This window comes from Salmo salar, chromosome ssa16 (assembly GCF_905237065.1).
Source record: "Salmo salar chromosome ssa16, Ssal_v3.1, whole genome shotgun sequence".
Taxonomy (NCBI): Eukaryota; Metazoa; Chordata; class Actinopteri; order Salmoniformes; family Salmonidae; genus Salmo; species Salmo salar.
Genome location: NC_059457.1, coordinates 6,727,298 through 6,741,612, shown reverse-complemented (window position 1 = coordinate 6,741,612; position 14,315 = coordinate 6,727,298). Strand labels below are relative to the sequence as shown.

The 14,315-nt window shown below is 43.1% G+C and overlaps 1 protein-coding gene across 2 annotated transcripts in view; it reads right to left on the bottom strand.

Moving 5' to 3' along the window:
* Positions 1 to 14,315, bottom strand: part of LOC100380854 (cytoskeleton-associated protein 5-A) — a 47,828-nt gene that overhangs the window by 23,750 nt on the left and 9,763 nt on the right. For both annotated transcript variants that reach the window (XM_014147806.2, XM_014147807.2), the window contains exons 14-30: positions 14,085 to 14,183; positions 13,835 to 13,945; positions 13,563 to 13,655; positions 13,125 to 13,310; positions 12,889 to 12,983; positions 12,522 to 12,705; positions 12,120 to 12,262; positions 11,695 to 11,869; positions 11,343 to 11,456; positions 10,996 to 11,124; positions 10,360 to 10,554; positions 9,969 to 10,101; positions 8,353 to 8,471; positions 5,564 to 5,692; positions 4,576 to 4,728; positions 3,998 to 4,201; positions 2,277 to 2,412 (exon numbers count right to left, since the gene is read on the bottom strand). In XM_014147806.2, coding sequence (XP_014003281.2) covers positions 2,277 to 2,412; positions 3,998 to 4,201; positions 4,576 to 4,728; positions 5,564 to 5,692; positions 8,353 to 8,471; positions 9,969 to 10,101; positions 10,360 to 10,554; positions 10,996 to 11,124; positions 11,343 to 11,456; positions 11,695 to 11,869; positions 12,120 to 12,262; positions 12,522 to 12,705; positions 12,889 to 12,983; positions 13,125 to 13,310; positions 13,563 to 13,655; positions 13,835 to 13,945; positions 14,085 to 14,183 — 2,398 coding nt within the window. The remainder of the gene's footprint in view (positions 1 to 2,276; positions 2,413 to 3,997; positions 4,202 to 4,575; positions 4,729 to 5,563; positions 5,693 to 8,352; positions 8,472 to 9,968; positions 10,102 to 10,359; positions 10,555 to 10,995; positions 11,125 to 11,342; positions 11,457 to 11,694; positions 11,870 to 12,119; positions 12,263 to 12,521; positions 12,706 to 12,888; positions 12,984 to 13,124; positions 13,311 to 13,562; positions 13,656 to 13,834; positions 13,946 to 14,084; positions 14,184 to 14,315) is intronic.

Sequence of the window (14,315 nt, the reverse complement as noted above, 5' to 3'; positions counted from 1 at the left end):
CAAAGCGAAAACAGATTTTCCACCTGTGATAAATTCAATTGATTAGACATAACTTGGTAAGGCACACACACACGTCTATTTAAGGTCCCACAGTTGACAGTGTATGTCAGAGCAAAAACCAAGCCAGGAGGTTGAAGGAATTGTCCGTAGAGCTCCAAGACAAGATTGTGTCTGGACACAGATCTTGGGAAGGGTACCAAAAAATGTCTGCAGCATTTAAGGTCCCCAAGAACACAGTGGCCTCCATCATTCTTAAATGGAAGAAGTTTGGAACCGCCAAGACTCTTCCTAGAGCTGGCCGCCCGGCCAAACTGAGCAATCGGGGGAGAAGGGCCTTGGTCAGGGAGGTGAACAAGAACCCGATGTTCACGCTGACAGAACTCCAGAGTTCCTCTGTGGAGATGGGAGAACCTACCAGAAGGACAACGATCTCTGCAGGACTCCACCAATCAGGCCTTATGGTAGAGTGGCCAGACCGAAGCCACGCCTCAGTAAAAAGCACATGACAGCCTGCTTGGAGTTTGCCAAAAGGCACCTAAAGGACTCTCAGATCATGAGAAACAAGATACTGGGGTCTGATGAAACCAAAATTGAACTCTTTGGCCTGAATGCCAAGCGTAACGTTTGGAGGAAACCTGAAGCATGTTGGTGGCAGCATCATGCTGTGGGGATGTTTTTCAGCGGCAGGGACTGGGAGACCAGTCAGGATCGAGGGAAATATGAATGAAGCAAAGTACTGAAAGGTCCTTGATGAAAACCTGCTCCAGAGTGCTCAGGATCTCAGACTGGGGCGAAGGTTCACCTTCCAACAGGACAGCGACCCTAAGCACACAGTCAAGACAACGCAAGACTGGCTTCGGGACAAGTCTCTGAATGTCCTTGAGTGGCCCAGCCAGAGCCCAGACTTGAACCCAATCAAACATCTCTGGAGAGTCCTGAAAAAAGTTTTGCAGCTACGCTCCCCATCCAACCTGACAGAGCTTGAGAGGATCTGCAGAGAAGAATGGGAGAAACTTCCCAAATACAGGTGTGCCAAGCTTGTAGTGTCATACCCAAGAAGACTTGAGGCTGTAATCTCTGCCAAAGGTGCTTCAACAAAGTACTGAGTAAAGGGTTTGAATAATTACAGAAATGTATATTTCAGTTTAATTATTTAACCTCTCTGGGGTATGTGGGACGCTAGCGTCCCAGCAGCCAGTGAAATAGCAGGGCGGCAAATTCAAAACAAAAATCTCATAATTCAAATTTCTCAAACATACAACTATTATATCCCATATAAGCTCATTGTCCGGTTCAAAAAGGCTTTATGGCGAAAGCATAACATTAGATTATGTTAGGACAGCGCCAAGACAAGAAAAACCACACATCCATTTTCCAAGCAAGGAGAGGCGTCACAAAAACCAGAAATACAGCTAAAATGATTCACTAACCTTTGATGATCTTCATCAGATGGCACTCATAGGACTTCATGTTACACAATACATGTATGTTTTGCTCGATAAAGTTCATATTTATATCCAAAAACCCCATTTTACATTGGCGTGTAACGTTCAGAAATGTTTTGCCTCCCAAAACTTCCGGTGAATGAGCACATCAATTTACAGAAATACTCATCATAAACGTTGATAAAATATTCAAGTTATTCAAAGAATTATAGATACACTTCTCCTTAATGCAACCGCTGTGTCAGATTTCAAAAAAGCTTTACGGCGAAAGCAAATTTTGCAATAATCTGAGTACAGCACTCAGACAACAACAAGCAATACAGATACCCGCCATTTTGGACTATATTCCTATTCATTTTGAAACTCATTTCATGTATGTTTTCATGGAAAACAAGGACATTTCTAAGTGACCACAAACTTTTGAACGGTAGTGTACATTTCCTGAGCCAAAATTCAGCCTTACGCTTTCAATAAAACAATGAATTTGTCACAGTTCGCAGATTTGTGAATCATGCATTCACTGACAACGGAGCAGAGTGAAGACTTCATCCAGCAACGTCACAAGTGAAATGACCCGTTTTTGCAGCCTTCTCAGTTCTGCACTCCAGAGAGAGAGAGAGAGGGCAAACTCAACTGAACTAGTTTCAATGTATGGAATCACTTGTGAGTTTCTGGATTTTGGGTAAATTTCTCTTTTAAGAAACTTTGGGTCCTTGAAAAACACTATATAAGTCCCATGTATTACTATTATTACAATGAACATAAGATTTGACAATGCAATAAATGGTATTGTCTCGTTCTTTATTCTAGCCTTGGTCCACTTGGTCTTACCAGCTCTTTGTTTGGAGTTTTTGGACTTGGTCCCATCCATGAGGAAAGGGAAGACTTTGCTTGCAGGGTAGACCTTACACAGCATGGTGAGGATGGCACGCACATCTTTACGCACCACATCCTTTGATTCCCCAACCTGTCAGGTGAAAAAAGGATATATAAAAATAAATAAATAATGGTTAGTCACACAAACAATAGCTTCTATAAACAGAGACCACACCACATGGAGAAAGTGTGTGGTGGTCCCAGACCTAGGTTCAAATAGTATTTGAAATATTTGTAATACTTCGAATATTTGCTTAAAGCCTACCCTGACTGCCATATTATTCCAAATTTGGGACTATCCCACTGATCCTACTGCGCCAAGGGAGCTCAATCAAGCAGAGACTAAGTATTTGAAAGACTTCAGATATCATTTTAACACTGGTCGGGGTGGTGGAAGAGATGACCTACGTTGAGGTAAGGGATGAAGGATGAGGTGAATTTGAGAATGAGGTAGGGGATGAAGGATAAGGTGACATAGTTTGAGGATGAGGTAGGAGATGACTTACACTATATTTCCAAAAAGTATGTGGACACCACTTAAAATTTGTGGATTCGGCTATTTCAGCCTCACAGGTTGCTGACATGCGTATAAAATCAAGCACACATGCATGTCCTTACTGAAGAGCTCAGTGACTTCAATATGGCACCGTCATAGGATGCCATCTTTCCAACAAGTCAGTTCTTCATATTTCTGCCTTGGTCAACTGTAAGTGCTGTTTTATTGAAGTGTAAATGTCTAGGAGAAACAACAGTTCAGCCGCAAAGTGGTAGGCCACACAAGCTCACAGAACGGGACCGCCAAGGACTGAAGCTCGTAAAATGTGTCTGTCCTTGATTGCAACACTCACTACCGAGTTCCAAACTGCCTCAGGAAGCAACGTCAGCACAATAACTGTTCGTTGGGAGCTTCATGAAAAGGGTTTCCATGGCCGAGCAGTCGCACACAAGCCTAAGATCACCATGTGTAACGCCAAGTGTCGGCTGGAGGGGTGTAAAGCTTGGAGCAGTGGAAACGCGTTCCTTGGAGTGATGTATCACGCTTCACAATCTGGCAGTCCGACAGACGAATCTGGGTTTGGCGGATGCCAGGAGAACACTACCTGCCCCAATGCATAGTGTCAACTGTAAAGTTTGGTGGAGGAGGAATAATGGTCTGGGGCTGTTTTTCATGGTTTGAGCAAGGCCCCTTAGTCCAGTGAAGGGAAGTCTTAATGCTACAGCATACAATGACATCCTAGACAATTCTGTACTTCCAACTTTGTGGCAACAGTTTGGGAAAGGACCTTTCCTGTTTCAGCATGACAATTCCCCCATGCACAAAGTGAGGTCCATACAGAAATGGTTTGTCGAGATCGGTGTGGAAGAACTTGACTGGCCTGCACAGAGCCCTGACCTCAACCCTATCAAACACCTTCGGGATGAATTAGAACGCTGACTACGAGCCAGGCCTGATCGCCCAACATCGGTGCCCAATCTCACTAATGCTCGTGGCTGAATGGAAGTCCCCGCAGCAATGTTCCAACAGCTAGTGGAAAGCCTTCCAAGAAGAGTGGAGGCTGTTATAGCAGCAAAGGAGGACCAACTCCATATTAATACCCATTATTTTGGAATAACATGTTCGATGAGCAGGTGTCCACATACCTTTGGTAATGTAGTAGGGGATGGAGGTGACTTACTTTGAGGATGAGGTAGGGGATGAAGGAGGAAGCCTCGTATTCGTTGAGGTGGTAGTTCTCTCTGCTCAGCGTGGGGAAGAGCATCTTGAGGTACTCCAGAACCTTCATCAACACAGTGCTGTTGGTCTCAAAGAAACGCAGTGTGAACCACTTCAGGATCAGGTCCAAGCAGCTGACTGTGCCCTCAAGCTCATCCTCCATTCGCTAATGAGTGGAAACATAACATTGTAGTCTGTCAAGTAAACAAACGCCCCTACGTTTCAAAGAAACACTAATGGTTTTAGTCTAAAATAAACATGTATATAATAGGCAGAATCTGCCACACGGCCTTGGCTGATTTGTGAAGTTGCTGGAGGCAAAAAGGCAATACTGGAGAAACAGGAGACTTTTTCCTGTTACTCACATCTAAAATAAACTAAAAATAAGATTAGATATTTGAATCCTTTTCACTCTTCAGAGTATAGTTCTCTATTGCAAAAAGATAATCTCAATAACACAAGTCTGTATGAATAAAAAAGAAAGAGCCCTTGGTGAGTCTAATCATAAATGTGTTTTGCCGTCTCCTGCGGGGTTCTTACCTCTCCCATGACCCCAATAGCCTTGACCTGGCGTTGGAAGTCAGAAGCGTGGAAGAGTTCGTCCTGGAGCCATCTGGCGAAGCAGGTGGACATCTGAGTCTTCAACTGGTCCACATACTCATCTCGTGGGGTCTGGAAATTCCATTTCAACACCTGCATCACAAGTGAGATGATTATTCAAGCACTATATCAGCATTATTTACTCACATTACCAGGGGGTATATGTTTTAAGATGGTCATACCAAGGATCATTTAGATATTACATTTTTTTACTTTTAGAACCACTTTAGGTATCCCAAAAAGAATAATTGTTGCTGAAAGGCCCCCGTGGCTCAGTTGGTAGAGCATGGTGTGTGCAACGCCAGCATGGTGTGTGCAACGCCAGGGTTGTGGGTTCGATTCCCACAGGGGGGCCAGTACAATTTTTTTTAATGAAATGTATGTATTCACCACTGTAAGTCGCTCTGGATAAGCACGTATGCTAAATGACTAAAATGTAAATGAAACAAAGGAGTTTAAAATGATTATGCCAATTAGATTTTCCGCTATTGACTCGGGTTAACTGACTCGCCAGGTTTAAACAAAGGATAAAATAAAACAATATTTCTTCTTCCTCAGCAAACAGTCTTATCTTGGGCATCCAAAATGCCACAAAATAAACTGTCAGGGAGCAGATGAAACACATGACTCATTTCAATACTGTCCTTTTGATCAACCTTGAGTTTCCTTCAACACTGCACAACCTCCACTGACAACAAAGAGACACCTCACCCACTCCTTTTATCAAAGTGAAAAGCTACAGGGTGACAAACTGAATATCTAAAAGGTGACGTGACTTCTCTGTAGCTCAGTTGGTAGAGCATGGAGGTTGCCACGCCAGGATATCGGTTTGATTCCCGGGACCACCCATAAATGAAATGCATGCATGATTAAGTCGCTTTGGGTAAAGGCGTCTGCTAAATGGCATATATTATTATATATTACGTGCCTTCAGCCCTTTTTCCTCCTTTATCCTCTGTTCCTTGCCGTTGGGTACCAGGATAAAGATAACACCGGACCTGTCCTCCTCATCCTTGGCAGTGGCCTTAGTGACCAGGGCCTTCTTCCCAAGCACACCCTGACAACGGGACAGAGGAGAGAAATGGGGAGGTTTACAAGACAGCACAGAGACATTATCAGAACAAGATAAAAAGCACAGAAACAACATCATTACAAGATACAAAGCTACAGGTAACTGCCAAAATAAAGGAAACGCCAACATAAAGTGTCTTAAAAGGGCGTTGGGCCACCACGAGCCAGAACAGCTTTAATGCACCTTGGGTACAGACTCTACAAGTGTCTGGAACTCTATTGGAGGTATGCGACTACATTTTTCCACAATCAATACCATCATTCGGTGTTTTGTTGATGGTGGTTTCAGGCGCCACTCCAGAATCTCCCATAAGTGGTCATTTGGGTTGATATCTGGTGACTGAGACGGCCATGGCATATGGTTTACATCGTTTTCATGCTCATCAAATGATTCAGTGACAACTTGTGCCCTGTGGATGGGGGCATTGCCACGGTAACCAAAGTAATGGCCTGCCAAGCATTTTTGAACATTGCTTAATTATCTCAGGAACCACACCTTGCTTTCATTTACACAAATGTTTCCATCATTTTGGCAATTTCCTGTATATGAAAGCTAGAGATATATATTGTGCTCAGAATATGTGGTAGAGAAACGGGGAGGTTTAAAAGACAGTTCAGAAACATAAGATATAAAAGCTATATACAAAAGTTGTAAAACTCATTTATAGCATGGTCAGACAAAGACAAAGGTTTAAAAGACTACGTTATAAACATATGTAAAGAACTCTGATTTCAGCCTGTAAATGAGAATAAGTCAAGGGGTATGAGAAGCTAGACAAAACATTACTACAAGATAATACTAAATATAAAAGCAAAAACATACATCATTTAGATATTGTGTTCAACCTCACACAGAGTGTGTGGGTGTGCGTTAATAGCCACAAAACATTCAATTTTTTTTTGGACCAACATAGTTTTAGAGACAGACACACGTGCAGTGTCTAAACAACACCCGATGCATGGCTCAGTCCACCCAGCCCAGTTAGTAATTCCTGAGTCACATATTAGTAACACAGTGGTGCTTGACTCCAACCATGTACCTGCTGGCAGCTAGGCTTCCCCTTTGTAAGTCTTTTAGGACTACTGACCCTATCTTTATCCGAGCTCGCAACAGATTCCTGGGGGGTGTTCTATTAAATGCAGAATGAAATATCCAGTTCACAAAGAGAAAAGCTGGCACATAGTAGTAGCTTGGTGTGCCAAGTGCTGAATGAGATTGTCATGAAAAACCTAATTCGGTACAGTGGCAAGTAAGATTCCCAGGGACTGGAGACAAGCATTATCGGTCTAGCCACAGAGCCTTCAAAAAGCATTTACACTCCTTGACTTTTCCCACATTTTGCTGTGTTACAGCTTGAATTTAAAAATTGAGATTGTTTGTCACTGGCCTACACACAATACCCCATAATGTCAAAGGGGAATTATGTTTTCGAAACTTCTACAAATTAATTAAAAAGGAAAATCTGAAATGTCTTGAGTCAATAAGTATTCAACCCCTTTGTTATGGCAAACCTAAATAAGTTCAGGCATAAACATGTGCTTAACAAGTCACATAATAAGTTGCATGGACTCACTGTGTGCAACAATAGTGTTTTTGAATGGCTGCCTCATCTCTGTACCCCACTCACAATTATCTTTATCTCAGTCACGCAGTGAATTTCAAACACAGATTCAACCACAAAGACCTGGGAGGTTTTCCAATGCCTCTCAAAGAAGGGCACCTATTTGGATGGTGTATCAATACGCCCAGTCACTACAAATATACAGGCGTCCTTCCTAACTCAGTTGCCGGAGAGGAAGGAAACCGCTCAGTGATTTCACCATGAGGCCAATGGTGACTTTGAAACAGTTCAGATATTTGTAATGGCTGTGATAGGAGAAAACTGAGGACAGATCAACAGCATGGTAGTTACTCCACAATACCAAGGGCAAAGCAATTAACTTTGTCATGTTTGGGGCAAATCCAATACTCTCCATATTTTCAAGCAGAGTGGTGGCTGCATCATGTTATGGTTATGTTTGTAATCCTTAAGGACTGGGGAGTTTTTCAGGACAAAAAAAGAAACGGAATGGAGCTAAGCACAGGAAAGAAACACAAGGCCAAATCTACACTGGAGTTGCTTACCAAGATGATAGTGAATGTTCCTGAGTGGCTGAGTTACAGTTTTGACTTAAATCTACGGCAAGACCTGAAAATGGTTGTCTAGCAATGATCAACTACCAATTTGACAGAGCTTGAAGAATTTAAAAAAATATATTAAAAAAAGGGCAAATGTTGTACAATCCAAGTGTGGAAAGTTCTTAAACTTAACCAGAAAGACTCACAGCTGTAATTGCTGCCAAAGGTGCTTCCACAAAGTATTGACTCAGGCGTGTGAATACTTACATTAGATATCTTTATTTTACTTTCAATACATTTGCTAACATTTCTAAAAACAGGTTTTCACTTTGTCATTATGGGGTATTGCATGTAGACGAGTGAGAAAAAAAAATCTAATATATTTTGAATTCAGGCTGTAACAACAAAATGTGGAATAAGTCAAGGGGTATGAATACTTTCTGAAGGCACTGTATATCTGGAACGATGCATGTTTTAATTGTACACGGTGCCAGACAAATAAACATTTAAGATGAATAAATGCATACCTTTTTAGCAGCTCCAGGCTTAACCACTTTCTTAGTCTTAGTTTCGGGCTCAGGCTCGTCGTCATCATCATCATCATCATCGTCATCAATAACAGGTTTAGGTTTAGCTTTAGACGAAGCTGCACAACACCAACAACAGAGTGGTTAGGAAGTTCTGGGATGAACACGGCTTCTATAAATAATACTCTATTATAGAAGACACTTTTATATAGATTTACAGTCAAAGTCGACATTTTACAAAACAGGCTACCTGTCCAAGGGAGCTAGAGAAATGTTTGCTTGCTCAAGATGTTGGGTTCTGAGAATATGAAATATACTTATTCATGTCACGGAGGGAGTGCTGAGGTTAGAGGCTCTACACCAGAAGTGAATGGTTATAGGAGGAAGGTAAATAGTATGTGCAATTAAGCTTGGAATGTGTTGAGTGCAGGGAAGCGATTACATGTGGCAGGCATTGATAAGGGGAGAGAGTCATGGATTAGTGATGGAGGGGGGTTGAGGTCAGGTTACCTTAAGGGAGAAATAAAAGTTCAAGGCCCGTATCACTAGTGTCCTGCCTAGCAGTAAAGAACGATGTTTGTACAGATAGGTAGGAGGAGACTCAGCCTATGAGGAACCGTTAAATATCAGTGCTTGTGTGAAAATGTTTTTGTCTGTATTGATCCTCTGGGCAGAATAAACTTGGTTAAGATTTCATAGTGTCCGTAGAGTTTTTTACTCAGAATTAGATCCTAACAAAAGATAAGAAAATTGGAAAAGATAGATCCCCCTCTTCAAACTCAATTGCTGATGCTACTTTGCTGATATAGCCACATGAACGGCGCATACTCCCCTATTTAGGGAAGCCCTAAATAGGGCAGCCCTATTAAACCTGGTCAAAAGTAATGCGTATTTAATAGAGAATAGGGTGCCATTTGGGATGCACTCTGTTCTGCACACTCATAGTTCTACAGCTGCACCATCGAGAGCATCCTGACCGGTTGCATTACCGCCTGGTATGGCAACTGCTCGGCATCGGACCGTAAGGCCCTGCAGAGTGTAGTGCGTACGATCCAGTACATCACTGGGGCCAAGCTTCCTGCAATCCAGGACCTATATAATAGGTGATATCAGGCCCCCAACAAATTGTCAAAGACTCCAGTCACCCAAGTCATAGACTTATCTCTGCTACTGCATGGCAAGCGGTACCGGAGCGCCAAATCTAGGACCAAAAAGCTCCTTATCAGCTTCTACCGTTCTGTATGATCAAATCAGATTGTATTTGTCACGTGTCGAATACAACAGGTGTAGACCTTACCGTGAAATGCTTACTTACAAGCCCTTAAACAATGCAGAGTTAAGAAAATATGTAATAAATAAACTAAAGTAACAAATTTAATAAAAAGTAACACAAAAATAACAATAACGAGGCTATATACAGGGGGTACCGGTACCAAGTCAAAGTGCGGGGATACAGGTTAGTCGAGGTAATTTGTACATGTAGGCAGTCTTCTAAGCCATAAGACTGCTGAACAATTAATCAAATGGGAGCGACCATTTGTGTATTCGGCACATGTGACAAGTACAATTTGATTTGATCACCCATCATTCAGACAGTAACTGAGAAGCAAGCCAACCTGACTTTGCAGCAGGGGCACCGCCGCTGATAGACTTGGCTGCGCCAGCTTTGCCAGGAGGTGGAGCAAGCTTGGCTGGCATCACTGCCCGGGCCTTCTCCAGCAGGGCAGACACAGGCTCCTTGGAGGCGGGCTGCAGGGAGAGCGGGACACACATAGAGTCACTACAGAACAACAATACAAGCCCATTGGCTTTAAGAAAGACCGCGTCATTCTAACACGACAGCGTAGCCATGAACCGGACGTAAAACAATGTACTCTAGCCTGGAAATCCAGACCTAAACGGAGCTGGATTCACTTTCTTTCGCTCCACTATCAATTAGTCATTTAGTCATCTTTTATATGTTTAAATTTAGCCTGTCCAAGTCATCTCCTCCATGGCAGAGCGTACCTTGAGTTTGCCAGTAGCCTTTAACATCTTCTCGTAGCCCAGGTGCATCATAAAGATGGGCAGGGCATCCTGGGCCTTCTTCCTCACGTCTCCGTTGCGGTCCTCCAGACAGGAGTACAGGTAGGGCACACACAGCATCAGGTCAGAAGGCACCGTACGCATGGTGGGGAGCTTCTCTGCCAGCCAGCCCAGCACCTGGGGAGGGAAGGGGCATGTTATATGGGTCATTCTCAATCAAATGCATTTATAAAGCCCTTTTTACATCAGCAGATGTCACAAAGTCCTTATACAGAAACCCAGCCTAAAACCCCAAACAGCAAGCAATGCAGAAGCACAGTGGCTAGGAAAAACTCCCTAGAAAGGCAGGAACCTAGGAAGAAACCTAGAGGAACCAGGCTCTGAGGGGTGGCCAGTCCTCTTCTGGCTGTGCCGGGGGGAGATTCTAAACATACATGGCCATCAAACATGGTTGGGAAGTATTACGCTTCCCATTCCAGATGCCCCCAATGTTTCAACCTTGTGCTCAGATTCCACACAATACCCATGATACCAGCACCTAACCACATCCTTACTACATATTACTGCCAGCTACAAGAGGCAGACTTTAAGAGATGACCTGAAGGGCTGTGTTTGTACCTCCTGCCTAAGGAAGGGGTTCTCTCTCTTGAGCTCTTCAGACAGGTCCTCTCCCTCCAGCCAGTCCTTCATGCCGGTCTGTTCAACCCAGGCCTGCAGGGTTGTCATGGCAGCAGCACGCACGTTGGTCTACAGGGGAGAGGGAGATACTCAGAGTCAGTCAACACCAATTATTCACTCAATACAATACTGAGAACAACAAACAGTCCTTCAGTCTATCACTTGTAGTAGATTGTTATGCTCGTCATAGGTATGTACTATGCGTACAGTATAATATTCTCTATCACACTAATCATAATAGCTACCTATGCCTTTGTGCATGCATGTCAGAGTATGATAGTCTTTACCTTGCCGTCTCCCAGTACAGTGATGATGGGCATGCCCAGGTTCTTGACATGTTGCTTCAGAGCTGGGCCCATGGCTACGGCGATCTGCTGAAGAATGGTCAGGGTTTGCTGGACCTGGGGAGAGAAGAGATACTTTGGTGTCATAATCATATAACATTCTCTATCAGACAGAAGAAAATATAACTTAGACTTAACATACTAAAGAGTGCCTGCAAAATGTTTGAAGACTTTGTCGTAAAATAACTGCCTCTAAAACAATCCATGTGTCTTCATCATGCTTTGTATTGAATTTGAAACTGAAAACAAGAAAAAGACAGCTAGCTCTTCAGTCAGAGCCCAGCACACTTCTTACCAGGATCTTGTTGGAGTCGTTGAGGCGTCCCTTCAGTGCCATGGGTAGCTCTCCGATGCTGGGCTGGATAAACTTGGCCTCAGAGATGACCGCTGCCACCTCGTCCAGACCCTCCTTACGAATCTTCCAATTCTTGTCACCTATCTTATCCACCATGTCTTGTGTGATCTTATCACTGCACAGGAGATGGAAGAATGGAGTGGATTAATGAGGTGGAATGGCTAAACCATTAAAACACAGAACGGAACCACCATAATCCAAATAGTCAAAGTAGTATAGGGTTCTTCACACTACTGAGCTGAACAGAGCCAAACCGATCCAAGCAGTAAATGAGCTGGCCTGATTACGCATCCATCATAGTTGCTGAAAATATGGAACAGTGCCGGCCAGGTGATGTGAAGAAGAGTATGAGTGTAAAGTCAAACCTGATGTCAGTTCTAGGTAGCAGATCCATGACGTCAGGTGCTCCTCCTCCATCCTCCTCCTGCTCGTCTGCCTCCTCTCCATCCTCCTCCGCTCCTCCTTTCTTGGCTCCTCTGAACGCAGTCGGAGGAGACTGGCCTTGCATCTGAAGCAGCAATCGCATCAGTCACATTGAAAATATATACATACAATATATACATTTCTTATATGCCTTCCTGACAATCTTATGTAGAGCGAACAGATAGCAGATGAAATCAACCTGTAGCTAGCAATTTCAAAAGAGAGTCAGAGAGGCCATTTATTAGAAAATACAAATACACAATTGTATACATACTATACATATTAGATACTGCCATATTGTTGTGTTCTTCAATCAACCTATTCCTCACCCATGTTTTTCTTACCTTTTCAAACTCATCGTCTATTTGTTTCAGCAGGGCAGGTTTCTCATCCTCGAAGAACATGCGTAGAGGAGCTCCCATGTACAGGTACATGACTCCTAGGAGGGTGATGGCTGCTGTCCGCACCGCAGGGTTGGTCGCTCCCAACGCCGTCTTTACATTGTTAATGAAACCCTTCACATTGATGCTGCAGGGATAAACATGCACATTATCATACATATGTATAACAAGTTATAAAGCATTATACTTGCAGACTTGTGTTACCACGATGATTGTGTGCATTAGAACATCTTATCATAGGACACTGAATGCTTTGATATTGTTATTGGTAAATGAACACACCAACAATAATGGAAAGTAAGACACTTACCCAGCAAATCCAAATTCCTTCATGGCATTAGCCAACCAGTTGAGGGTTTCAGCTTGATTTTTAGGATTCTTCTGTGCAAAAACCATGGAAACCACCTGAGGGATGAAGCACGCTAGTGAACAACTGATATTTCTTACCGGTGTTCTTTGTTTTAAATTCAGAGACATGGGAGAAAAGAAAAATGGAATAGCAGAACCACAGTGTCAATTAGAAATGTAGTCAGAAAGACAATAGACCTGTTCAGCAGTCCAGGGTAGGGAGCAGGCTTCAGCGGTAGCAGTCAGGCCCTCCTTGGCTTTGCCTCCACACTTCACATCTCCTATTTTATCCACCAGGCCGTCCAACACCACGAAGGCTGACGTCTTGGAGAATGATCCCTTCTGGGCTATCAGACCCACAATGTGAAGCTTCATCTGCATCACCTGAACCACGAACAAACCCAAGAACCAAAAGTCAGTTATGACGACAGAGCAATGTGGATCCATCGAGTGAATAGAGTTTCTTATTTTACACATCCACAATAAATGACAGGCGCTGGACAAATACAAGGTCCAATACATAGGTCTAAGCTGTTCAAAAACAAACCTCAGGTGATATAATCAACGTTTGTATCTATGCATCCATTTTAGCTCTTGTTGTTGTGGTAAGTGTTTAAAAATGTTGGTATGCTGTACCTGGAAGTTGGTCTCTTTCCAGCCTGGTTTCTTGGCAAGCATCCTAACCAGAGCCTGGCAAGGCATCTCACTCTTGTCCATCTGCTCCACAGCCTGATGACAATCACATGATAAGAATATAACATAAAAGTACCTAACTTCACTAATTAACCTATTTACACATTGTTGTAAAGAGTAGGTTCACAGAATTAAATAGAACACAAATGTGTGACATTCAATGAGATATGAGTAAGATAATACTAAGGTCAGATTATACAGTCAAAACTAGTCACCTTCTGAAACTCCTCCATGCTGGCCAGTCTCTCCTTCCAGTTAGCAGAGTCCAGCAGCTGCATGCAGGAGGCAGGGAGCACCGCGGCAGATCTCTCCTCACACACCTCAATCTAGTGGACACAAACAGAAGGGAAATGAAAGAGTTAACTGCAGAAAAACTGGTTCGCTCATTCAATCAGACCAATAAAGCATGAGTATTGCTACGGTTAAAAGGCTGCACATTGCAGTCCTCTTAAACAGTTGACTTACCGATAGCTCGGTCTCTACAAATTCCTTTGTTTCAGGACATTTCTTTCCTTTCGCACTCGGAGCGGAGGCAGGTTTCCCTTTCTTAGGAGGTCCACCCAACTGCAAAATAATGAACACAAATAATCATTTTTAGTAGTTTCTTTACATACGCCTACAATGGTTACAGTTTCACATCGGGGACAGTGTAGCGAGCCTGGTGAATAAGACTGACAGCCTGGGCTTCACCTCGTC